Source organism: Elephantulus edwardii, unplaced genomic scaffold (genome assembly GCF_000299155.1).
Source record: "Elephantulus edwardii isolate Elephantulus edwardi_28Jun2011 unplaced genomic scaffold, EleEdw1.0 scaffold00045, whole genome shotgun sequence".
Taxonomy (NCBI): Eukaryota; Metazoa; Chordata; class Mammalia; order Macroscelidea; family Macroscelididae; genus Elephantulus; species Elephantulus edwardii.
The window spans coordinates 4,132,275-4,157,701 of NW_006399795.1; the positions used below are offsets into that span (position 1 = coordinate 4,132,275).

The following is a 25,427-nucleotide window of genomic DNA, read 5'->3' on the forward strand; positions in this document are numbered from 1 at the left end:
AAGTCCGTCCATGGGTCAGCCCCAAGCTCATGCACGTACATACACACATGCACATGTGCCCATGGCCATGGGGAAAAGGAGCTCTGATATGCATGGACAGTTCTTCACTTCCACAGCTGTACCAGGGCCCCCACTGCTACACTGAAGGCCCATTCCCTCCTCTCCAGGGACAGACGGGCCAGCACCCCTGATGGAGAGAGAAGGACACACGCCTGCAGCACTGAACAGAAGAGCAATGGGAGCCCAGCGTGGTGGGGCAGGAAGGCAGGCCAGCCCAGGTGACTGGGAAGCTCAAGTTCTAGGTGCCCCGTGTGTCCATGTCTCGAGGGCTGAAGCCCAGCCCTGACTGGCCAGCCCAGAGTGAGGGTCCAGTAAGAGTAACAGGAGCAGGGGGCCTAGGGGCTCACTGGAGGTAACAGAAGTAGCAAAAGATAGGGGAGGTAACAACAGAAGTGGGGGGCAGGTTTTTAAATTGGCCCTGAGACCCAGGAGCACTAAGGAGCAGCAGAGCCAGGGAGTAGAAAAATGACTTTGAGGGGCCTGCCCAAGGGTGGGGGTTCACGGGTGGGAGGTGGGGTGGGGGTGAGGAAGGGCGTGTTACAGCAGGACCACACCCATTCCTGTGTTCAGCTTAGTGGGCCGGGGGGCCCCCTGAGTGGTTCTGGAAGTACAGTACCAGGCTGGGGCCTCGGATGGAGGTACAGTAGTATTGACCTTCCTGCCTGGCTGGGCTGGACAGTGGGGGCAGGGACCCTAGGGCTGAGCAGTCCCGTGGCAGGTCCTGGGATCAGAGTGTCAGCACCAAACACATGCCCAGTGTCAGCAGTGGAGTCAGCGGGCGAGGGGTGGGCTCCCGGACGCCTGCCGTCGGCTGGGTGAGAAGGGGCAGCAGTGGGTCCCACTGGGTTGGCAGCTGTGGCCACTCTTTTATGCTCCTCTGAGACCAGGAGGTGGTGGCCTTCAAGGAGCAGGCAGAGGCAGTGGTGGCTGCTCTGTGGAGGCTCCTGAGGTTTGATTGCTGATGGCTCTGGGCTCAGGCGGCCAGTGGCAGTGGCAGAGGTGGCCGGGCCTTGGTCAGCGTAGGCTCTGGTACAGGTAAGCTGAGGTGAAGAGGGCGTTGGCAGCCAAGCTCACTGCCAGGAGGCCTAGGACCAGGGTGGGCCTGAAACGACCTGCAAGAGCAGAGACTGGTCAAGGGTAATACTGAGGAGGGGTGTGTGTGTGGGGTGGGTGGGGAGGGGGGGGCTGGCTGGTTGAGGACCTACATCCAGCCACCAGGAGGTGACACCTCACGCTGTCCTTGCCTGGCTCTGGGGTTGCCCCATCTAGAAAGGCTGCCCAGGCCTTCCCACGGCCCCATCCCAGGAATGTAGGCTTTTCTGAGCCCACACCAGCGAGTGACACTGGGCTGGCCCCTCTGGCTGTGGAGGAAGGTTGGGAACTTCATACTTGCAGGTGAGGAGCCTGGGGCACAGGGGGACAAATGACTTCCCAGACCCAGGGCAGCTGGCCTTCAGCCTGTCACCCTAATGGTCACACCTCACTCTCAGCCTGATGTGAAGCTACCCAGCTTTAAGGGTGTGCTCAAGATGACCCTTTAGATTAAAGTGCCCTGTGCTCTGTCCCCCTTCATCACTTCCTAGACTTTCCCAAAGGGGGACGAAGCAGGTGGGGACAGCCGGGCAGGTGCTTACACGCTGGATGCTTTCCCCAGAACTGGTGACCTCACCTCACTTCCTGCCTCAGTAGCAGGATTTAAGCCCTGCCCACCAGGAGCCTGGCCCAACGCCAGACTACACTCTGCTGACCAGCAGAGGCTGAGAGAATGTTCTCTGATGCAGAAAGGGCTTATCCTGAGTACTTGCACCATGGCTACTGAAGCTAACGTACTGTTGTTATGTACCATCGAATTAGAATCGACCCATAGCTGACCCTCCAGCAGGTTTCCAGGAGCAGTGAATCTCACGGGAGGACACTGCCTATCTCCCATAGAGTAGTAGCTGGTGAATTTGAACCACTTGCCTTTGGGTTGACAATGCAACTCCTTACCACTAAGCCACCAGCATGCCCTTTGAACTAGCTTTCATTTTATACTTTAAATAGACTGTGGTTAGGGACAGATATGGACCTAGAGCTCAATCCTGTAGAGATAGATTTCTGCTAATCAGGCCCTGCCATTCCCCGTGGGGTCCCAGACCCGAGGGTCCTTCCATAGGCAGCCTCCTCCCAACCTCCAGGGGCACAGACCTCTCCAGGCAGCATCCTCCTCTGTGCCTGCTCTGGTGGTGGTGTCCACCACACAGGCTGACGACTGGGATGAGTCATCCTCCTTCTTGATGGAGCGGCTGCTGTAGGTTCGGTCTCTGGCCGGCATTGCGCTCATGTCTGTGGAGAGGGGAGGGCTCATGTGGGGCAGCTCCACCTCTCACCCAGGGCACAGGTCTCAGGAAGGTCAGCCAGTGTGGTCCCCACCTACTCCTGGGGGTAGAGGGAGGCCAGGCCCTCCTTCAGGGCAGGGTGAAGCAGCACTGGGACAGGGGAGTAGTGCCCTGTTAGAGAAAGTGCCCAACTGTTTGGCCAGGACTCAGGCCGAGAGGTCGGGCACTACCCCTGTAAGATACAGGATGCCCTTCTGTGCGGGTAAAGTGTTTTGATTTTCAATGTGGGGGACTAATGAAAAGATTTTTAAATGCCCTCAAGAACACAGAAAAAAATAAAAACAAGTGAGACCACTTATCAGGTGCCCGGGAAGCCTGGCAGCATGTGACCCATTTCAGATCTGGCCTAAGGAGCAGGGGACCCAGAGGGTGGATGCAAAGGAAGATGAGCCAGCAGAGGGCAGTGTTCCAAGGGGTCAAGCTGGGCTGTCGGAGGCTGGGAGAGTGACAGGAACAAGGCCAATCAGTGGTGCAGGCCCAGGACAAACAGGAGACACAGGCCACTAAGGCGAGGCCTCAGCAGAATCCTGGCCCCATTCCAATTCCCTACCGCCCATGCTGGCTCTGGGCCTCAGGACCCTGCTAAGTCATACCCACTGTGTGCTTGGTGTCCCTTGGGGGCGTCTCAAGGGTGACCAGGCGGCCGTTGTGGGGGGAGGGCTCATCAGAGCTGCTGGGTGTGTTGGCGACCTCCCCGGGGGTTGCCGGGAACAGCAGCAGCTTCTGGCCCTTCAGGTTGAGCCTGGCAGGACTGATGAGGGGTCTGCGGTGGCGCAGAGAGCTGGAGCTGGAGGCCATGGAGCCGGCCACGGAGGGTGCTGGGGAGGGCAGTGGGGAGGTGAGGCAGTGCCCCGCCAGCAGAGAGTAGTAGTCTGTGGAGGGGAGAAGAGACAAGCCATGAGCATGGGAACAGAGCACGCTGCTTCCTGCTGCAGTAACGCTGTGTGCCATCAGCTCCCAGCACTTCTGTGGACTAAGTGACCTGGGGAAAGGGAAAGTGACAGTAACTGTGGGCTTAAGAGCATGACAGAGGTCACGAGGACGGCACAGGGCAGGGCGAGGTTTCGCTCTGCTGCTGATGGGGCGGCTGTGGGGCGACTGCTATAGGGTGCTGCTGTAAGCTAGGGTAAGGGCCCATACCCTGCCCCTCTCTCCCTCAGTTTCTGTCTAGGCCCCTGATCCCACCACAGCCCTGTGGCCCAGGCAGGCATATCTTCTGGAAATGTAGGGTGCCTTAGAGTAAAAGCCTGGCCTGCGAAACCTGGCATAAACAGCTGTTTGTTGAGTATTGAGCCAATATATTTAGAAAAGACCTCGCTAGCTCCTCTTAGCCTCCCTTGATCGGGAACTAGAGAAGTTCCTTAGTCCACACATAACATAGTATTAGCATCTCCTCAGGTTAACCAAGTGCCTCCTGCGTTGATACTTTAACCTCACACCTACCTACCTGGACCTAGACAAAAAGGCTAAAAGTATTGCCTCCTGGCTCTCACTCTCCTGCCTTAACTAAGAAAACCCCGCCAAAGTGACCCTTTTGCTTTTCCTCCTTCTGTGTCTTGGTACCAAGACTGATTTCATCACCCATGTCAAGTCTCTCAAAGAAAACTTGTAAGCAAGATGCACAAGCAGCTCCTTCCAGCACAGAGAGGTGAAACAAAAACTTTACTATTGTAAACTGTAAAAACCTCCGGAAGGATGTAGTCATTTAGGGTCCTGGGAGGAATGGTCCTGTCAGCAGTTCCAATTCCCTTTTATCTGTCTTTTTTTCTCTTATTCAGTACGTTGTGGGGAAAAAATAAACAACAAAAACCCAAAACACTCCACAACCTCTATTGGCTTTTTGCAGCTGGAATGGTTGCAATTTTATTCCCTACAACAAGGGTCAGCTCACCTAAGCCCTTGCTGGTGGCCAGTCCTCAGAGCAGTATGTCCATTGGGGCCCCTGATTCAATATAGTGAATTGATAACGACATTCATGATACCCACAGCATCGCATCATCTCACCCTGATAACTGCCAGCCCATTTCCTGGAGGAGGGAACTGAGGCACAGAGGAGGGCCAATCACTTGCCCAGGACTGTGCAGGGTGGGCACCAAGGCAGGGTTTGGTCATGAGCTGTCTGACCCCAAAGTGCATGTCACCCATTCTGTGCTCCACCTCCCTGGCTCTGGAGAATGTGGTTTGACATGCTGCCCATGCTGGGAGCAGGGCCCCTGCGCGCGGCTTTCCTTACCTGTAACAGGAACCTCCCCGGGTCGAGACACCTGAGAGGGTGGGCGGCTCCCACTGAACAGATACCCTGATTCTGGAGTGGATGAAAAGCGGGACCAGGTCAGCCTGCACATGACCAGCCTTGCAATCGCTGCCCCCACACAGCCTCAGGACCGTCTTGTCTAAATCCAGCCTCGGTCACTCACACCATGCTTTCATCACACCCAGGTCACGTGCTCCTGTCCTGACAGCAGGAGCCCCACCTGTTCTCTCATGTGATCTCCCACCTCCTGCTCCCCAGAGGCCCTGTGTCCAACACCTGTGCCTTACCTGTTCGGGTCAGAGAGGGAATGGTCCCCAGCGAGAGGGCCCGATGGAGGCGGCCTGGCAGGGAGGAGGGCGAGGCCCGTGGGGGCGACCGGAACAGCTGCTGGTTGGTGAGGAAGCCAGGTGGGGTGGGGATGAACATGGCTGGCGAGGCACCTCTGACACCTGAGTAGGGGATGGCCAGGTTGGGAATGGTGGGGAAGAGGCCAGCAGGGTCTCCTGGGAAGTACCTGTGGGTGCCCAGGGGGCGGGGGGAGGGACACGGTCAGCCCAGATGGCCTCTGCACAGCAGGTCTGAGCCCCTCCCCATAGTGCCAGGGGCCTGATCTGGAGTCCCCAGAGGAGGCGTGCGTTAGTTGAAGCGGAACAGCATTCCCACCACATTCACGCCATTAGGAGCGGGTGGCTGGGAGGTGCCAGCATGACCCACCCCTCCCAGCATGCCCCTCCACCCCACTCAGGCTTCACAGCAAACTAACTCTACGAGTCTCCGTATTAAAGTGACACTGTCACCCTTGCCAATTTCTTATCAACCCTTCACCCTGAAGCAAAAGAGCCAGCCCTGAATCAGACATTCTACAAGGTTGCTGGGCTGGGCCCCCTCCTCGCCACTTCCTGTTCTGTGTCAGTCTCCCAGCAGCCTCAGCTTCTGACAGAGCAGCCGAGCATGGAGCATGGGGACTGAGGGACTAGCAGATGCCAGTCTCATTGCCCACTGCTTCTCAGAGCCCAGTCCTCCAAGTCTTACAGCCTCTTTGGCTGTGTGTGTGTGTGTGTGTGTATTATCTCCTGCTCTTGGATTCTGGAACAGCCCCCTGGAGCCCCAAGTGACATAGAGGGGCAAGCTTTGGACTGCCAGGCCACAGACAAAATCCGAAAACTCCAGAAACCTCATCAACTACCTGCAGATGCTGCCCAACACATGAAGGTGACAGTGTCTCTTTAACTTTAGGAGTACAAATCACACGACAGGCCCTGAGGGCTCCAAGCCAGGTCAACCATGCTTCTGATTAAGGCACCGATTACAAAGGGGAGAGGGGGACGGGGCAGTTAATACATTAGTCCGCCATCTGGCGGGGAGCCCAGCCTTACCTCAGTCCCCAGGGACAAGTGAGCCCACTGACATCTGCCACCACGCAGGCAGGCTGGTCTGGGCCCTCCCGCAGACTGTGGCTGGCTAAGCCCCCTGGCACGTGTTAAGAGATGCTGGGGCATCACTAGCCAAGCTAAGGTCTAATCTCACTGACATCCTGGGTTGTTCTCACCTCGTGCCTTTTAAAAGTATTTTATAGGTAAAGTGTGGGGTTGGCAGCTGACTTCCTAGTCGCATGACCTTTCAAAAGCACTCAGACTTTAGAACAAAAAAGTGAGATTCTGTGTCTGAGGAATGCAGAAACATGGTGGGAGGACACCTGGTGAATTCAATATGGCCCCAGGTCCAGCAGTTGGACCTTTCTCCTGAGCTTGTCTAACTTCTACCACCCTGGCCCCTAGGAACCTTGGAGGCAGTTCCACCATTAAGTACGAAATACAATTTTGAGGGGGAGATTTTAGAAGGCCATGCCTTATGGTAGGATGGCACCGTGGGATTGGAAGTGGCTGGCACTGCCATGTACCTACAGGGGCAGCCCAGAGCCTGGGCATGAGTTGCTCTGACACCTTTGTTGGAGAGTACAGGGTGCCCCCTCCCCTCAGAGTGTGTCTTGGAGGCACAGCAAGAATAGTAGGGCCCCGGGTTCCCCATGTAGGTGTGCAGAGCCATGTCATCCCTACAGCCAGTGAGACCTGTGCTGGGGGTTTCCTGCGTGCACACTGTCCGAGGCAGGTCCAGTGTCCAGAGGGGCCACCAGTCCTCCTGGGGCAGGTCTGGGGAAAGCTGGGATTCCTTCCTGCTTTTCTCAGATCCTGATTACATGTGGGCCACCCTGGGGTTAACATCTAGCAAATGTGCTACTTGATGTCTGATGTCGCTCAAGCGGGGGTCTGAGCGCCCTGCTGGAATGACACGTAAACAGCTGACATCCCTCAACCAGAAGACCACTGTAAAGTTCAGAACGTTTCACCAGAGTGAGTCATGACCGCACCGCTGGAGCACCAGCTCTGGAAGAGGGGGTAGGAGCAGCCAGCGAGCCCACAGCGTCCCTCTGCCTGCTCTAGTCCAAGGAGAACAAGGAATGCTCTCCCAGGACCTCCTGAAAGTATCTGAGTTCTCTCTGGTAAGACCCCTCTCCCCTGGCTGCCCTATACCATCAAACCAGGCTAAGAGAGGGGCTAAGAGCTTTCCAGAACTCAAAGCTTCACACGCACCTCAGAAGACAGTGCTTCCAAGAAGGGTCAGGTGCGTCCTACACTGATTCAGCACTGAAGGGGGAGGTCAGTCAGTCCCAACCAAACAGCCCTATTGAGCAGGAGAGAAGACCAGGATCTAAGGAGCCACCACACCCCGCGGCCCAGAGCTATGTGGAGCATGGAGACCAGCTCCAAACGTGACCACCAGCCCGGACTCCCCAAGACAGACCTATACCCCGCACCCCCTCCCTCTTCCAGGACACTTCTACAGGAACACGAAAGAATAGACAAAAGACATGGCACCTGAAGCCAGACCAGTAGAAAGCGGGCCCAGGAGGCATTTATTGAAAACACAGCATCCAAACGCGTGGCTGTGGCCAGGGAGCAGTGTTTACAGAGATGGGAGGCACTAGACAATTCTCCACGGTCTACTACACAGACAATGAGACTCAGACAGGCAGAAAAGACATGGCTCCTTCCAGGGCAGGGCAGGGCCTCGGGGCTGGTAGGGCCTTGAGGTGGAGTCCTGGGGGTCCATTCCGGGGCCAGTGTGACTGGAGGAGCATTCTCAGGTAACTCATAAGCACGGGCCCGAGGGTGGGGCTGGAAGCAGAGGGCGAAGACAGCCAGGAGCACCCCCAGTCGATCCCACCCCCGACCTGAGATGTCCTGATGGTGGTCCCCAGTCACCAGGGAGCAGCCATCCCCAGGGGTGACACATTGGCTGTAACAAGTCAATCCCAGGATTCCAGCACCTCCTTCACCATTTCCCCTATCAGCAGAAGGGGGTTGGTATGTATTCTCCAAGTAAGGAAACTTTTAAGGGACAAATGGGTAATTATAAAGTCACATAAAACTCTAAAGTGGCTGGGAACCCTTCCTTTTATAGGTCTTTTCTGGAGGCTGCTTGCCTTTCAGTGCTCCACTAGAGGGCAGCAAAGACGTTTGCCTAGCAGGGGGCTCCTGGCCAGCAAGAGAGCTGGTTAACGGTTATTATAAATAATTTAATTTAAATACACACATACACACAGATGTCCTGCTTCTACCCAATGCCAAGCAAAGCAGTAATTAGCATCTTACTGTCAGTTTCCTCGAAAACAGATCCTGGGATGCAGAGAAGCAGAGTCAAGAGCCCCACTGTGGTGATACCTGCCCCCATTTCTGTGAAAGGTCCTGATATGGGACAGAGTGGGGAGCTGAGGCACAGGCAGGGGCTCCTGGCCCAGGTCCTGGGTTCAAGGCTCTCCCCTACCGAGCGGTGCCGCCTTCAGGACTCTCCATGGTAGTTTAACCCCACCCCTCACGAGAAACACGCGGGCCAGTGATGGGGAAGTCCTGTTGAGACCACAGATGGGATGGCAACTCTAGAGAAGCCCCCAGAAGGTCTTTTCACCCTCTTCACTGGGGGTCTTCACACATGGACAAACACTGATGAGAGCGCGGGACGCTATCTGAATACAGGGGTGTGGTGACCTCTTGGGTCTCCCCTTAAACATCAGAGACTCAAAACAATGGGACCTGGACACCACATAGTCCTTCAATTAGCTTCACAGAGGGACAGCTTCCTCAGCTGGGCACTGAGGGCCCAACAGGCTGAGTTTGAGCAGCACACCAGCCAGTCCCTCAGGCTAGCTAGCTGATGGCCTGCACACACATACCATCTGTCTGCCCGGCCTGAGTCCTGCAGACAGCAGAAGCGGAGGGCAGGAGCCTGCCCACACCATCCAGAAGGGAGCTTATTTATGCTCACATGGACAAGTGGCAGGTTGCTCGGGTCCTGTGGGAAACTGCAGCCCCCCCTGGGGTTACAGAGGGTATGCTGGAGAGAAAGGGGAGGTCCTGCTCCACCTTCCCTCTCCGCCCTCCTGGATGCAGATGCAGCCCTGGCCGGGGCGGGGGCGGCTCTGAGCACAACCATGCGTTTCTGTGATCCTCACCTGAGCTGGTGAGTGGGAGCGAGTCACTTGGTGCCAAATACAGAGGAAACTAAGGGTCCAAGAGGTCACAAGCTCTAGCTTCCCGGGGCTGTGCTGTAGCTCTATCAAAGTGGGCACAAGGACCCAACTGTCCTAGTTCACACTCTGGGGTCTGTTCCCCGGGGGTTCTGATTAAGGCTGGCGGGAACCAGAGGGAGCTGGCACCAGCAGGGCCCAAATGAAAGACAGACAAGAGACAGTACTGAAGGACGGAAGGGCCAGAGATCTGCAGAGGTTGTACCCCACAGACCTTGGAAAGAGTTTCACTTTTCAGAGGGTCAAGTAAGAGTGGGGACAGAGGGGCCTAGCCGAGATCACACAGCTGGCCAAGTGGCAGTTCAGTGCCAAGCACATGAAAAGCACATACTGGGCCTGCTTCTGGGGCAGAGGAATCTGGTAAGTGGCACCTCCAGGCCTGCCTCCTGGGAACGGAGTTGGCCCCTAACTCCCTTTCCATATGACTCAAGGCAGGAGGGGGTACAGAGTGAGCCTGGAGGACGGAGGCTGCCCTGATGCAGACGTGAGAGCAGAACAGATACCCTCAGTGGTGGGTGGATGGCCTAAGGAAGGTGGGGACAGTGACAGGTCAGAGACAAGAGAAGCAGCCTGGTGTCACCAGTGTGCTCTTGGGCGATCTAAGTTCCAGCTCTGCTTATAAGTATCAGATGGGGCATTTGGAGGAAGCTGTGACATCGCTGGGGTAGGGGTGGAGGGAGACACAGGGCCTGGCACAGAATGAGTGAAGATGATCTGAGACCTCCCAGGAGTGTGGCAGTGCTGACGGCCTGGCATTGCCAGACAGGCTGAAGCACAGCCAGCCAGCTAACTTATGAAGACAGAATGTGCGGTGTCCCGTCCCAGGCCTGGAACCACTCCCACCGGTCCTGCTGCAAAGAGAACACCTGCTGGACTCTGGGGAAGGAGGCCGATGGTTACTAAGGTCTCCGGAAGGTCTGAGCCAGGGGCTCTGCAGGGACAGCAAGGCTGGCTGAGCATCAGGCAGGATCAAGGGGATGATTCAGATGTATCAACACAGGGATGAAGAGGGGGCCCTACTGCCATGTCTGCCTATGTCAAGCAGCCCAAGTGGAATCGGGCCACGTGGTGAGGACTCAGCCTGCATGTGCCCAGAGATCAGGCAGAGGGAAGCCAAAAGTAGGGGGTACCCTCTCAGCCAAGGGCGTCAGAGGCAGGAGAAGGCTGAGGGCAGGGAAGAGAGCTGCCAGCAGGAAGCTGCAGGTCAGAGGCAGGCGTGGCTCCAGGGACGGCAGCTAGAGGGTCTTTGGCCAAAGAAGTGGCATAGTAAAAGCAGCTAGAGGGTACCTGGGGAGTCATAGGCTGAGAGCAGGGTGACCTGGTGCTGCTGGGAAGGACAAGGGGGCAAACCTGGGCTCTAGGCTGGATAGATGGGAGTGAGGCCAGAAAGAGGAAAGAGTGAGAGAAGCTCTGCTCTGGGCTGGGGGCGCAAAGCTCGGGGCTTGTCTGTCCGTCTGTCCTCCCCCCGCAGTCACTGCTGCTTCTCTGACCTTCGGGGCCGGACCCTCCTTGAGCCTGTTGCCTTCCTCGTGGCCACGGCTGCTGTGAAACCCACCAGGCAGCACAGGGACGTGGTGCTGAACTTGAGTGTGTCCAGCCAGCTGGGTGAGGCCGCCTGCAGGTACTGCTGGGCCAGGTGCAGCCCCAGCAGCAGGGCCCACAGACAGGAGGCGAAGGCGTCGATCCTCCGGAGCCTGGAGGGAACAAGTGGGCAGGTGAGTACCCTTGGAGTGGGACATGGGCCCTGACGCAGTCTTTCCAGCTTCTTTCATCCACAGCCTCACAGGCTGGCCCTGCACAGGACAGACTCGAGAGTCAAGAGGGAGTGTGGGCTGTAGAGGTCCGTCTCTGTGCAGGCCCCAGAGTCCTTCCTTGGGGTCAGTGATACAGCCCAATGGGGCTGAGGAAACGTCAGGTCATCTTCTGGGGAGAATGACATGGATACAGGCCTTGGTTTGGGTGTACTATTGCTCAGCAAAAGACAATGAGGGACTAAGACACCCCTCCCCACCAAGCCTGGAGGAAGCGGTTCCTGTCACCTCGATTTCACAGTAAAGGTGATTTCAGTGGGGTCTGGCTTGTCCATCTTGCTCACCAGACCAAGTCTTATTCTAGCTACCCTTGCATTACCCTCGAATGATGCACTGACTTGTCAACTCCCGCCTGAGTGCCGTTTCCAGAGCACTGTCCTCAGACAGCCATCTAGGACAAAGACCTTCAACTAGCTATCTCTGTTTGCCCCACCAGCCCTACACGCACCTGAGGCGCCCAGCCAGTAGCATGGCCAGCAGGCAGGTGAGCAGGCCAAGGACTGCGATGGCTGTCTGGTGGCTCTGCCCGAAAGCCCAGGCCTCCCGAAGTGTCGCCAATGCAGGCTCAGGCAGCAGGCCCAGCAGCTGCCGCCAGCCTTCACTCTCTGGCACAGAACTGTTGTCAGGTGCGGTGGAGGTGGAGCTATTGCCACCGGGTGGCAGGGCAGGTGGCAGTGCAGCCCCTGGGGCGAAGGGGTCGCCTGTGCTGTAGAGTGCGGTGGTCAGCAGAAAGGCGCAGGCCAGGAAGGCGAGGGCGCGGAGCACGATGACCTGTATGGGGGCCTTCACTGCGGAGGAGCAGAAGCTCTGGAGGGTGGAAGGGACAGAACACAATGGTCAGCACTGGTGGCCATGCACTCAGCCTGCCACCTCTGCACGCAGGGTCAGGATGCTGGTGTCTGGTCAGGGGCTTGGCTAGGGCCGTACCACTCGCTGAGGGAACCATGTGGTTAGAGATTCCACCCGGTCCTAAATGCACATGTGCTTTTGACTTAAGACTATCTCCTGCTTTACTTCGGGGCTTGTTCCATTTCCTGGAGCACAAGGCCCCTGGAAAGCTGCCTGCAGAAGGGTACCACCCCACACCCTTTCCTTGGAGAAGTCCTCCGTATCACCCAAATGTCATTCTCCCAAAATAATTATCAGTGACTACTGCCAGATAAAAAGTCATCAGGTGGCCAAGATAAAGCGTCTCCTAAGTCAGAGAACCAAAAAGCCCAGCAGACAGAGCTGGCCTTGTTTTCTGTCGTACCAATGCATGACTGGCGTGGTGGCAGAGATGCAGCTGGGACGACTGTTGGGTCCAGTTTCTTCTGATGTGTGGTGGAGGTGGAGCACTTTCACTTCTAATTCTTGTTGGTCAAACAACCCTCACACTCATTGCTGTAGAGTTGGAACCAACTCACAGCGGAGCCTCCAGCAGGCTTTCAGAGGCTGTCAATCACACATCTTTCTCCTGTGGAGCAGCTGGCGGATTAGATCTGCTCGCCTTTGAACTGATAGCACAACTACATACCCACCAGACTGAGGGTTTTTTTCCCAAACAATCCATATATCCTATCAACTGAGTAGCTGTTATGTGCCAATGAGTCAGAACTGACCCATAGCTGGCCTTCCATGGGTTTTCAGAGGCTGTAAATCAAAAGGGAGGAGACTGCCCATCTCTCTCCCACAGAACAGGTGGTGGATTTGAACCACCTATCTTTAGGTTGACAGTGCAGCTACTGGCCCACGAGGCCTGAGTTATTGTTATTGTTGTTAATAACAGGTTTTTAGGCGCATACTAGGGGAACGACGTGAGGCAGTAACTCAGCATCTTCCAGTGTGGCTATAGGTCAGAGGGCACACAGTCAGGTCACTGTGAGGGAGCACTGCAGAGGTGTTCAGATGCGGAGAGCACTCTAAAACCAATGCTGAAGGACGCAACTCCGTAGTCACTCTCTTGAGGACACTCGTGAGGGCTGATGACATGAAGTTGGGAGCGGGCTGGAAGGAGGCCCCTGGGAAGGATGTTTCTCCAGGGACAAGGCTTTTGGCTCTAAGGTATGGCCTGAGGGTCCCCAAAGGCCTGGGTCTCTGTGAAGGGGTTCTCTACATCAACCCAAGGATTGTGATGTCTCCGGTGTCCCCTCACAGCCCCACGACTCACCTGCATGCAGGACTGGTTGGCATCCTGGCGCCTGAACTGGTGGCTGACGAGCAGGGCGCGCAGCTGGCGGTTCTGGTGCTTGATGTAATACTCGACGGCCGCCTGGCAGGGCCGGCACAGCTTGTACATCTGCTCCAGGTGGTGCCGGTACACCTCGATCTCCTCGTCATACCTGCTCTGCAGGGGGAGAGGCAGAGGTCAGAGGCTTCAGGGAGAGACGGAGGCCACTGGTCCAGCTGTTGCCACAGAGGGTCTAGGTGCAGACTCACACCTATCCTCACAGGTGAGGTGGCCACGTCCAAGACGCCCTATTTCAGATCCACTTGCTACTCAGCTCACCACACAGGGGGATGTGTGGCCTGTGGGAGTCCAGGATCCCAGTAGGACCCCAGGAGATAGGGACACGATTACTGCTTAAGGCTCTGCCCCTGGATGTAAGAGCTTCGACACAGTGGGTAACACATAGACAGCTGCCTTTCCTTTGTACCCAAGGATTGTAAAACTCCACAGGGAGAGTCCCTGGTGGGCGTGGGATTTAGCAGAGGCTGAACGGGCTTTTGAGTTTTAGGAATATTGCAGAAGACTCAAGTTCTAGGCTGCCTTCTCAGTGCCCCCCTCTCCCATTTCAATGTTGTTAGATGCTGTCTACTTGACCATGACTCACAGAGACACAATGAACAGATTGAACCGTGTCTGTCATGTGCCATTCTCACATCCTCTGGCATGCTCAAAGCCATGGTTACAGTCAGTTACCACTGTTAATCCATCTCGATAGTCTTTCTCGCTTTCAAAGACTCTCATCTTTCACAGCATGCTATCCCATTTCCATGTTGGTGAGTCAGAACTGACTCACAGCTGAACATCTAAAGAATTTTCAGAGGCAGTAAATCATATGGAGGAGAATGCCCATCTTTTTCCTACAGAAGAGCTGGTAGCTTTGAACTGTGTGTCTCTGGGTTGGCAACACAACTTGTTCCCACTAAGCCACCAGAGCCCCTTCCTATTTCCATGTTGACTGCCTTTGAGTTGAGCATGACTCATAGCAACCCGATGAACAAAAGGCTTAAGTCCCTCTACAACTATCGACATTTATCAAAGTTCCATGAAAACCCTAAAATTTTTGTCAGTAAAGGCGGGAAGAGGTATCATCACGTTTCCTCTTCCTGGGACCAATTGTCCCACTGCTGGTCCTGGTTGTCAAGCCTCATGCTCTTCCTCGTCTTCCTGCAGAACCTCCTCTCCTGGCCTTGGTTCTAGCTCACCTGCCCTCCTTTACATCTGGGACCCTGGGCCTCACGAGGATTGGGTCCCTGAAGCCACGTGGTAAAACAAGCCAGATACAGGCTACCAGGGGGCCACGTTGAGCTCAGGGGAAGTGAAGCTCCCAGTTCAGGGACCTCTAACAAAAGGCCTCCCAGTCACTTCTATTTCCTTTTCCAGTTGCTGGGAGCATCCTCTCCCAACTTCCAGACAGACTATTGAGGGGTAGCGTTTTAATGAGGGGAGAGACCAGATCCCCGCTGAGAGGTGGGAATTCTATACCCTCTCTGGGAGGATATGCCATTGGCAAGAGGCACTGCCTCCCTCCGTGCAGAGAAACCCCTTTAGGACTGGCAGGAGTTGTGGTTGCCATGGTGCTCCCAGGCCTGAAACCCAGACAGCAGTGTCCACAAGATACTAGGTGAGTAAGAAGAAACAGTGCATCCCGAATGTGAGGCCAGCTTGGAGTCAGCCTAACACACTCACTGTCCTCTCCAGCCCTCAGCAGACAGAAGCACCACTGTCTGGAAGTACAGAGGCTGAAGGTTCGACGGTGGCACCCACTCCCAACCCCCACGCCTCACCTCGTCCCGAGGGGCGAAGGCGGCCAGCTGCTTGATCTTGGTGGTCTGGTGATGGCTGCACCGCTTGCACAGCAGGACCTGGCTGCTCACCCACTGCTGAGGCTGTGTGGGGTCCTGGGGGCTGGGCACACTGCTGACCACGTGGTTAAGATGCTCCAGGTACTGCGCAGGGATCGGCTTGTTGTAGTCACCGTTCTAGAGGAAGGGGGGCAGGACTTGCAGTCATTCAGGGAACCCAAAAAACAAAGGCCCTTTGTGGGGAGGCCCTCGGAGACTGGTGACTCTCAAATATTTCCATTTCCCCCTTTTTTATAGGCAACAATGAAAGGTCTCCTTCCAAAGCAATTTCACACGAAACCCCAAAAAGTAAAATGTTGAGAAGCCACCCCCCCGCCCCCCAGCCTGGAGTGCCGGTGAAGGCTGCAGTCCAGGCCTTGTGTGGACCCGCACCTGATGTGGCTCCTGGCTACGGCTCCTTGGAGCTCAGCCTGTAATCTGCTGCCTAATGCAGGGCTGGCAACCTAGAACTTGCTGTCTGGTCACTTTCGTTTTAACAAAGTTTTATTGGCACCCAGCCCTGCTCATTTGCTTTAGCATTATCTATGGTTGCTTTTGTACTATAGTAGCAGAGCTGTGATGTTGCAACTAGACAGATTATCTTATAGAACTCAAAGCTTAAGGTATTAACTATTCGGTTCTTTACAGAAAATATTTCTCCCATACTTGGTTTAGTGCAAAGCAGAGAGAATATGCCTAAGAGACAGAGAGACCGGGGATTGATCCCCGAGCCCAGTACTTTCTAGTGGTGTGACTTTGGACAAGTCACCTCAGTTCCCCAAACTTGTTACACATGCTTGGAGTGCGGGATGAGGGTCGGGGAGGACCCCGTGAGAAGACTCAAGGGAAGCACGCGGCTCTAGGCCTGCATGGACGAGGGACAGCACCCTGCAGTCTCTAGGTCCCGTCTGGACCCTCTCCTGGTGCCCCACCTCCTGGAAGCCGTTGTACTGCTCACAGTGGGGACAGTCCCAGCAGTTGCGGTTCCCATAGGGCACGACCGTGTCCTGGTTGCAGAACCAGCAGTTGACAACAGTGTGGGTCGGCTTCCTGTGGACAGAAGGAGAAGCAGTGTCAGCTGCAGCCCCTGCATGCTCTGCTCTCCCACCAGCAGACGGGTCCAGCTAAACCAGGGTTCCCGTTAGGGAAAGAAAGCTTGAAGCAAGGTCTGAGCAACCCCACCAGGACGCGCACTCGGACTGGATGAGGCGGATGTGTGTGCTGAAAACAAAGCAAGGACATACTGACTTACAATTCTCTTCACCCTTGATGGGAGAGCACCTCCCCAGAAGTCAGCTGCCCACTCACCAGATCCTTAGGCTCCTGTGTGTCCATGAGTGGACCCAGGGCCACCAGCCCCCGGTGTCCTGGCACTTAGACATGGCCAGGCCACGAGGCTGACCCCTCAAGCTCCAGAGCCGCCCTGCCCTGGATTCCCAGGCTGCGGAAACAGTGTTCCAGGGAGCTGCCCAGACTGCAGAGAGCCTGCTGTGCTCACAGGAAGGCAGCCCTCTAGAGGCCCAGGGGTGGGGTCAGGGCCAGCTGCTCAGACTGGAGCCACCCCCCACCCTGCCCTCCCTAATGAGGGGACAAGGGCAGACAGGCCCACAGGGGTCCTGTAGGCCACACAAGTGGTGACAGGTGGGGGCTGTGGGATAATCCCACTGTGAATCTGTGCAGACACTGGGTGATCTGTCTGCTACAGGACACATGGAATGGATGCAGCAACTGTCCAGCAAACAGCCCTATCCAAGAATCTAGAAACAACACGGCAAGAGGAGCAGCTGCTTGAACCCCAGCATCCCGGCCTCACTGTCTTGCTCAGGTTCTGCTGGGGCAGGAGCTACCACAGTTGGTTCTGCTGCCTAGGGCACTGGCAGAACCCCCACTTCTGCCCTGTGCTTCTAGAAGCAGGACTACAGGAAGCCCCTGGATCTCCTTAGGTGCCACCAACATCTGAGTGTTAAAAGGACTCAAAGACACAAACACAGACAGGCTCTCTGAAGACAAAAGGCCAGTGCTGTCTTGAGCCTGTCCCAGCCTGGGAGGAAGGCCGTACTGGGGAAGCAATGATGATTCCTTACAGCAGCAGCCAGTGACGGGTCTTGCCCCTCGCCCTGCATGGTGACCACAGCAGGTTTCTTGGGGACGGTTCTGACCCGTGGCAAGCCCACTTGTGAGGAGCAGAATAGCTCAGTCTTTTCAGGGCTGAGACCTGTCAGTAGCACATCACCAGGCCAGTCTTTCACGGCACCTCTGGGTGTGTTTAAACCACTAAGCATTTGGCTAGGCACTCCTAGAGGAAGTAGCCAATAAATGAACAGCAAGGGGGGCGGGGAAAGAGGGAGGAGGACAAAGAACAGAGGACATCAGGTACTCAGAGAGGGCTTGGACACCCCCAGTCCTTACTCCACTGCACCTCAGTGCCCACCACGCCAGCACAGGGCCCAGTCTTAGACTCAACAGCCTCCAGCCACAGCTCAAGGGCGGAAACCTGCTCTGCCAGGGCCAGCTCTAAGCTACGAGGCCTCTGGCACATGCTGTTAATGTGTGCCTGCTTTACAGGCTTCTCTGTGATGGAGGAGGTGTGTCCTGAAGTGGTGACAACAGGCCTTGGAGCCTTTTGTCCTCTACACTCCCTGGGGCAGAGGGCAGCATCCTCACTAGATGCCTCAGCCCCTTCTAACTCTGTCCGTGCCTACCCCAGCCCCCACTCCTCCCCAACTACCTGAGAAGTCGAGCAGAAAGATGTGTTGTTGCTGAATGAAGGAACACACAGAGGGGACAGATGCAGACTCCAGACTAAAGACTTGCAGAGACTGCAGTTATAGCCCGGAGAACCTGCCCCTCGGCCTCTGGGGAGATATCATCCCCCTTCTCTAAATCTCTAGCTTGGTTACCACGGAAATGGCTCCAGTCTCAAGCTGAGCCCAGGCAGAAAGCTGGTGAGAGATGAGAAAGAGGAGAAGGTGGGCCCAGGGTAATTCCTGCCAGAGCTGGGGACCTCCCTCCTGGATGTCAGTGCTAAATGGGGTCTAAGTGCTGGGAAGCATCACTCATGGGCCCTCGGCTGCTCCTTGCAGCAGACACACAAGCTACGGCTGTAAACCAAGCCCAGCTCTGTACTGACAGCACCTCAAAGCAGATAGTACTCAAGATTGGAATAACTTGGGGTGTCACCCATCCCCAAAGGCCTGGGTCTGCCCAAGAACAATGCCTCCAGACGCAACCCACCTCCCACCTGGCCCAGGCTTAGCGAGGTGCTGCTTTTGCTAACTGGCTCTGGGACAAACTGCTTCTGGTGTGATCAGGTTTGAGGTGACTAGATAAGAACACTCTGCCACAGAGGTAAGAAAGCCAGACACAGAACAGGAGGTGAGCCTGGACTCAAGTGGCCCCTCTCTGGGACCCACCTCCTGCTAGGCAGCTCAGAGTCCTGCCTTGGACCTCCAAGGCCTTAAGCCTGCCAGGTCACCTCAGAAGACAAGGGGTGGGGGATCCCTAGTGGGTGGAAGCCCCAAGGAGCTGTCGTCACCTCAACAAGTGACTCTGCTTTGCTGGGTCCTAGGTGCCAAAGGCAGATGCCAGCTCTGGTTGCCCAGCCACCAGCCCAAGAACAAACATAGCTATAAAGCAATTAGCATGAGAAGAATTTATAACTTTAACAATGTAACCAACATTGTTTGAGGGCAGGAGTGGGGCAGTGGGGCTGTGAATAGGAACCTGCTGGGGTCAGGGCCACAAAGAGGGCCATCATGGTGTGGTGAGCCTGAGGGGTAGCCTATATGGACCAGTTTGTAGGTCTCAAGAAGGACACAGACATTCAGGGAGGCTGAGTGGCTCCACTGCCAGCAAGGGCTCTGACCTCGTGGGCATCTCTATGAGTCAGGCCTTGCAGTCAGAGGTCCCACCTGCATGTGCTTCCAAGGATGCTGTTCTTAGGCTGTCCCTACACCTTCCACATTGGCCTTTTCTGCAGCAAATCCCACACATGTGCTGTCCCGTCCAGCCTGGGAGGGGTACAGCGACTGAGCAGCAAAACACTACCAGGCACACAGGATCCAAGAGTCCTTGCCCGCCCCATCTGCTTGAAAGAGTAAACACAAAAATCTACACAGCTCATTTGATGGCGGGACAGAGACAAAGCCCGCTGCTGTGGGGCAGAAGCTGGCCAGAGATGGGGGGCAGCCCCAGTAACCTCAGCTCAGTCTAGCTGCTAGGCTGTCAAGATGCAAACATGAGCAGGACTGCCTAATCCTGAACTTAACGAGCGACAAAGACGCCAGCCTCTGGAGAGGGCCAACAGGCAGGCAGTGGCCTGAGAGCAAAGTGCTTGCGGAGAAGGTGAAACAAGGAAATGGACCTCAGGCACATGGAGCCTGAAGATGAAGGCCCAGAGAGGGTCCAGGTGGCCTGTGTTGAGGAAGCAATGACAATTCTATCCAGAGAGCTGAGGCAGTGGTTGGAGTGCATAAGAAATTAAAGACCACCTGAACACAGGATGAGAAAGTGTGTGTCTATGTGTAAAAGAGGACTTGGCTTTCAGCCCTGAGACTGTACTCTTGGTCATGGACACCCAGGAACTGCAAAGGAGCCAAGGTTCTCAGGGAGGACTTAGGCATGGCATCTGGTTCAGAGCTGGGGCTGAACAGAGCTGGTGATGAGGGCAGGTGGCCCGAACTCTCCAACTTGTCAAGCAGGGAGAACAGCAGCCCCTGGACCTCAATTATTGCTAGAGCTTTCATGCATGAGTATTCAGCACAGTGCCTGGTCCACAATCAGCAAAGAAATCTAGCATTAGAGAGCTAGATAATGACTAAGGATGACAGAAGAAGAATTGATGCCATTGAGCTGTGGTGCTGGAGAAGAGTCTTGAACATACCACTGACCGCCAAAAAAACAAATAGGTCTGTCTTGGAGAGGGTGAAATCAGATTTCTCCTTGGAGGCTAGGATTTTGAAGCTCTGTCTCACATATTTTGGTCATGTGGCCAGGAGGGACCAATCCTTGGAGAGGGACATCATGCTCGAAAGGGTGAAGGGACACCGCAGGAGAACAACCCGGATAAGATGGATTGATGCAACTGGGGCAACTGGGGTAGATGAGTCAGAGTTAGTGAGACTGGCTCAGGACAGGGAAGGGTTCAGAGATGCTATTCATAGTGACACTATGATTCTCAGTCAACTTGCCGGCACATAACAACAACAAGCAAAACAAATCATTCGAGAAGCTAGACTCCATAAAGAATGTGGTATCGGGATTGGAAGAAGGTTCAAGAATCTGTATATGCAGATGACACAACTTTGTTGCTGATAGTGAGGAGGACTTAAATAATTTCCTGTGGAAGATCAAAGACTAAGCCTTCAATATGGGTTACATCTCAACATAAAGATGACAAAAATTTTCACTACTAGGCCAAGACAAAGATTCTCGCCACTGGACCAATTGGCAGCGTCAGGATGGATGACGACGAGATTGTTTACAGCTTCAGTTTGCTCGGCTCCACAGTCAACACTCTTGGCACCAGCAGTCAGGAAATCAAAAAGCGTATCGCGATGGGAAAGTCTGCTGTTAGGGACCTCTCAAAGGTACTCAGGAGCAACAGTGTCTCTCTGGAGACTAAGGTGCGCCTGATACAGGCCATGGTCTTTGCAATCGCTTGTTATGCATCAGAGAGTTGGACAATGACTAAGGAGGACAGAAGGAGAGTGGATGCTTTTGAGCTGTGGTGCTGGAGAAGGGTACTGAATGTACCATGGACTGCCAGGAAAACAAACAGATTCATCTTGGAGAGGATTAAACCAAGCTACTCCTTGGAGGCAAGGATTCTGGGGCTTCGTCTGACATACTTTGGACATACTGCCAGGAGGGACGGGTCCTTGGAGAGGGACATCATGCTTGGGAGGGTGGAGGGACAGCGCAGGAGGGGAAGACCCTCTATGAGATGGATTGATTCAGTGACTGGGGTAATCGGGATGGGTGTGTCAGAGGCGGTGCGGTTGGCGCAGGATAGAGCAGGGTTTAGGGCTGTTGTGCATAGGGTCGCTATGAGTCGGAAACGACTCGACGGCAGATAACAATAACAACAACAGGCCAATAGGCAACATCATGATAGATGGAGAAGAAAAAGAAACTGTCAATGATTTAATCTTGTTTTTACCTACAACCAACATCCTTGGCACCAGCAGCTAGGAAATTAAGATGTACTGAACTGGGAAAGTCTGCTGTCAGAGACTGCTCCAAAGTGCTGAAGAGCAATGTCAGTTTGAAGAACAAGGTGTACTTGATCCAAATCATGATCTTTTCAATTGCTTGCTTTGTGGCTGAAAGTTGGGACAGTAAGTTGGAATAAGGATGACAGAAGAACTGCTATCTTTGAGTTGTGGTATTGCATGACTGCAAAAAGGACCAACAAATATGTATTGGAAAAGATGCAGCCAGGGTGCCCCTTGGAGGCAAGGATAGTGAAGCGTCATCTCACATACTTTAGGCATTTAGTTAGGAGGGGCCAGTACTTGGGAAAGGACAGCATGCTTGGAAAGGTGGAGGGTCAGTGAAGGAGGGGAAGATCCCCAATGAGATAGATTGACACAGTGACTGTAATAGTGGGCTTGAGTACGTCAGAGATGATGAGAACGGCACTGGACAGGGCAGGTGCATTGTTCATAGGGTCACTATGAGTTGTGGTTGACTTGACAACACTTACAACTACATTAAGGGTAGTGTGACTGAGAGGCTCCACTGGCAGGAGCAAGGGTTTGCGGGCCAAAGGTTTTGGGAGGATGGATATTCTTCTGAAAAGTGGTCTCTACTAAGAATCTCTTTGCCATCTGAGCAGAGGCTGGCAGGCTAGACCCCCAATGCTCTAGAGTTTATCCTTCTGTGTCCAGCCATAGGCCTTGTCTTGTTTGCAACAATTACTATGCTAAGTCCAAAAACTCCCCTTGGCCAAGTCTTGTACTCTTGTACTGTCACTCAAAATGTGCTGCCACCGAAGCCCGCTTCATCACCTCCTGGCATCTCCCTGACCTGCTGCCTTCCCGGGAGGCTCAGCTGTGGGAATGGTGACAGTCATGGATTTATGACCTCTGGACAAAGCTGGTGTTCTGTGCAGACAACCCTGGGCCTCATAGGAGGGACAGGTCCTTCCAAACCACAAATGACAGGGGCAGGCCAATACCATACCACAGGCGTTGCAGCACCCATGTCTGTCCCAGTACCCAGCTCCCCAACACCTCAAAGAGGCCCCAAAAGTCCCCTCTCCAAGAGAGAAAGCTGATTAGAGGTTAGAGGAAATGGGACCTCAGGTGACGCTGCACAAAGGACCGAGGTGTGAAGTGCAGTGAGCAATCCCAGGCCAAATCCAGTCACACTGCACAAAAGATGCTGAAGAGTTTAGGGATGACACAGAGCCTCAACTGCTCCTGACACTGTCTGGGCTCTGTCCCCTGAGAACATTTCCCCATCCTGGGCTCAGTGGGGCAGCTCTGCTGAGGAGATACATTAGGGTCTGGATCATTAAGCTGCCAGGAGGCCCGCTCTGGGCCTTAGTGCTCTCACAGGAGACTGACTGGGCTAGCTGATCCTGAATCACTCACTCCTATTCACCTTGATTTCTAGAAATCAAGAAGGAAGTGCTGATATGTTGATACCTAGGATCTCAAAGGTGGTGGCAGGTGGAGGTGTCCCTCAATCTTTGGACAGCCTAACTGTGGTCTGTCCACTAGATCCCCACTTCACCCAGTGCCTATCGCCTACCCTGGGCACTGGCGCCTCCTCAGCCTGTGAGTGGCTCATCTTCCAGGCCAGCTGAAGTCCCTCCTACCCCTTCCTCCTCCAAGAAGTCCGTGACTCAACCACTCCCACTCATATTCCTCTTCTGATGGGAGTAGCACGACATGGTATTGGTTAAGCACAGACTCAATTAGCCAAGCAGTGTGGGTTCAAATCCCAGCTCCACCACTCAGTGCTGAGTGACTCTGGGAAGTCCCTTTCCCTTTACCTGAAGATTCAACATCCTCGCACAAAGCTGCAAACCCACCCAATCTGTCCTTAGGATGGTCTCCTGATCCCACCCTTTCTCCTTTCGCCCTGGGAAGGTGGGCTAAGTGGGGAAACAGTCCCCTCTCCCTGAAGCTCTGCTGAGACCATTACATTTTTACCTGTGACCCAGAGGACAGCTCTAAATATAGGGATCAGCCCTCATCACCTCTGGGTGCCACTCAGCTGTCACTGAACTAGCTCAGAGCCCCCTGAAGAATTCCAGGTCAAGTGTCGAGTCAGACAGTTGTCTCAATTGCGGCTCTTTAGCTTAACCATTTATTCATCTTCTAGGGCTCACTGCTTCTCTAGGGGGAAGGGACTGTGGCTGTGAAATGAGCCAACAGGCTCTTAGAACAATGCCTGGAACACTGTATGCTGTTATCACCACCATTATCACATCCATCCAAGCGTGAGGCTAAGGAACAGGGAGCACGGTACACGGTATAGGGCAGAGCATCTACTGTCCATCTGCTGCTCGATGCCTCTGCAGTTGGGGTGCCCAGGGCGTGTGTGTAAAGGGGGAGGGGCTGCGGATCCCGCGCGAGAGCTCCTGGGGTACGCTCGCGTGCACCTGACATTCCTGGAGTGCCGCGGCCACTGTGGACGCCGCCGACCCCAATCCAGGCTCGCCAGTCGATTCCCGAACAGATTCCGAACTAGGACTTGCTTTTGGGAAAAGGCATGCAGAATGGATCTCCGCGCGTCAGTCAAGAGCCCAGCTTCCCAGAGCGAGGCAGCGGCTTCCGCAAGACCCCAGGGCAGGAGGCGTCACTGCGGGCCTAGTGCGGCGGGGGGCGCTGCACGGCAGCCACCATACTGAGGGAGGCAGGGCCGAGAACGAACGTGGTTAGCGGGCCACAGGCAATGGGCCCGGGGGAGCGGGCGGGGCGGCCGCGTGGGCCTGTCGAGGTTGGCGGAGTGGGCCCGCACTCACCTCCGAGCGATTCGGTAGAGCAGCACACCGGCTGCCGCGCACGCTGTGACTCCGAGGCCGCCGGCCAGGCCTGCCGTGGGGCAGCCGGCCAGCAGTGCGCTCACTCCTTCCATAGCTCCCACGCGGGATGGCGGACAGCAACAGGGGAGCAGCAGCGGCGCGCGCGCCTGCTGCGCCGTGACCTTCGCCGCGCTTTGTAGCCGGCGCGGGCCCGCCCCCTGACTTCGGCGCGCGCCCGCCGTGTAGCCAATCGGAGCGCGGGGAGAGCCTAGGCGGGCGGGGCGCCGGCGGAAGCCGTGGTGTAGGCACCGGAGCGCCCCCGCGGGGTCGGAGGTGGGAGGCTGCCTCAGCGCGATGTGCCCACCCACTTCCGGAACTCTGATCGCTTACGCTCCGGCTGCGCTAGTTCGCGCGTGGGGTCCGCTCTGCAAAAAAATTACGCCCCCTTTCTGCAAGCGGAGGTGGGGACATCTCGGACATTGTCAGCTGCATCGTCATCAGTCTTTTTCTAGTTCTCTTTTCCCAAAGCATAGCCAAACGCGGCCTATGCACTTAAGGCTGAGTTTCACTGGCAGCTTTTTCAGAGATTTCCTACTTAAGTCACCCCAGGGGTTAAAAAAATCAGTTTATGGTTACATTGATGACCATGGAGAAGGGCGAAGTTGAGCTAATTAGAATGTCAGCTATAGATAGGTCTTAGCCTATAACGTGTAGTTTTTGTAATTGCCAAAGCTTGAAAAAAGCTCCGCCTATAAAGTGTGGATTTCTTTAATCGCCAAAGCTTGAAAAAACAGTATCTTCACTGCGTGTGGTTTACAGCCTCTGAAAACCCTTTGGTGCCTCAGCTATGAGTTGATTCAGCAATGAATGAGTGATATTGCGTGTATATTAGTATAAATGGTTAACATAGGAACCAACACTTGCTACATCAGAGGGAACGGGCTAGACGAGATGAATTGTCAGTATTGTTAATTTGAGCAGAATGATTCTGTAATAATAAAAAAACACCTAATGGTAGAAATATTTGTATTTCATTAAGGATTTTAATGTTCTCACACCTTTTCCAGTATTTTGAATAAAGTTCTTCTGGATGTTGATCCAGGTGCTGTCGAATACGACTCATAGTGACCCTTTGCGTAACAGAGCTGAACCGTGGCTTATAATGTGCCATCTTCATCATTTCTGATACACGTGAATTCTCTGCTGCAGTCACGGTGCCAAGCCATCTCACTGGAGGCCTTGCTCTGATGCTGTAACTTTCCAAACATGTTATTCCTTTCCAAGGCATAGTTTTAGGGGCAAATACCACCAT

The 25,427-nt window shown here is 54.8% G+C and overlaps 1 protein-coding gene across 1 annotated transcript; it reads right to left on the reverse strand.

Moving 5' to 3' along the window:
- Window positions 1–1,074: 1,074 nt before the first annotated feature.
- TMEM201 (transmembrane protein 201) lies at window positions 1,075–24,228 on the reverse strand. The gene is made up of 12 exons (XM_006885774.1): window positions 24,116–24,228; window positions 23,154–23,156; window positions 16,071–16,188; window positions 15,082–15,276; window positions 13,238–13,414; window positions 11,537–11,895; window positions 10,768–10,971; window positions 4,980–5,206; window positions 4,672–4,743; window positions 3,032–3,310; window positions 2,248–2,385; window positions 1,075–1,172 (listed from the first exon to the last, which is right to left on the reverse strand). The coding sequence occupies exons 1-12, from the start codon at window positions 24,226–24,228 to the stop codon at window positions 1,075–1,077; spliced, it is 1,983 nt and encodes a 660-aa protein (XP_006885836.1).
- Window positions 24,229–25,427: the final 1,199 nt, after the last annotated feature.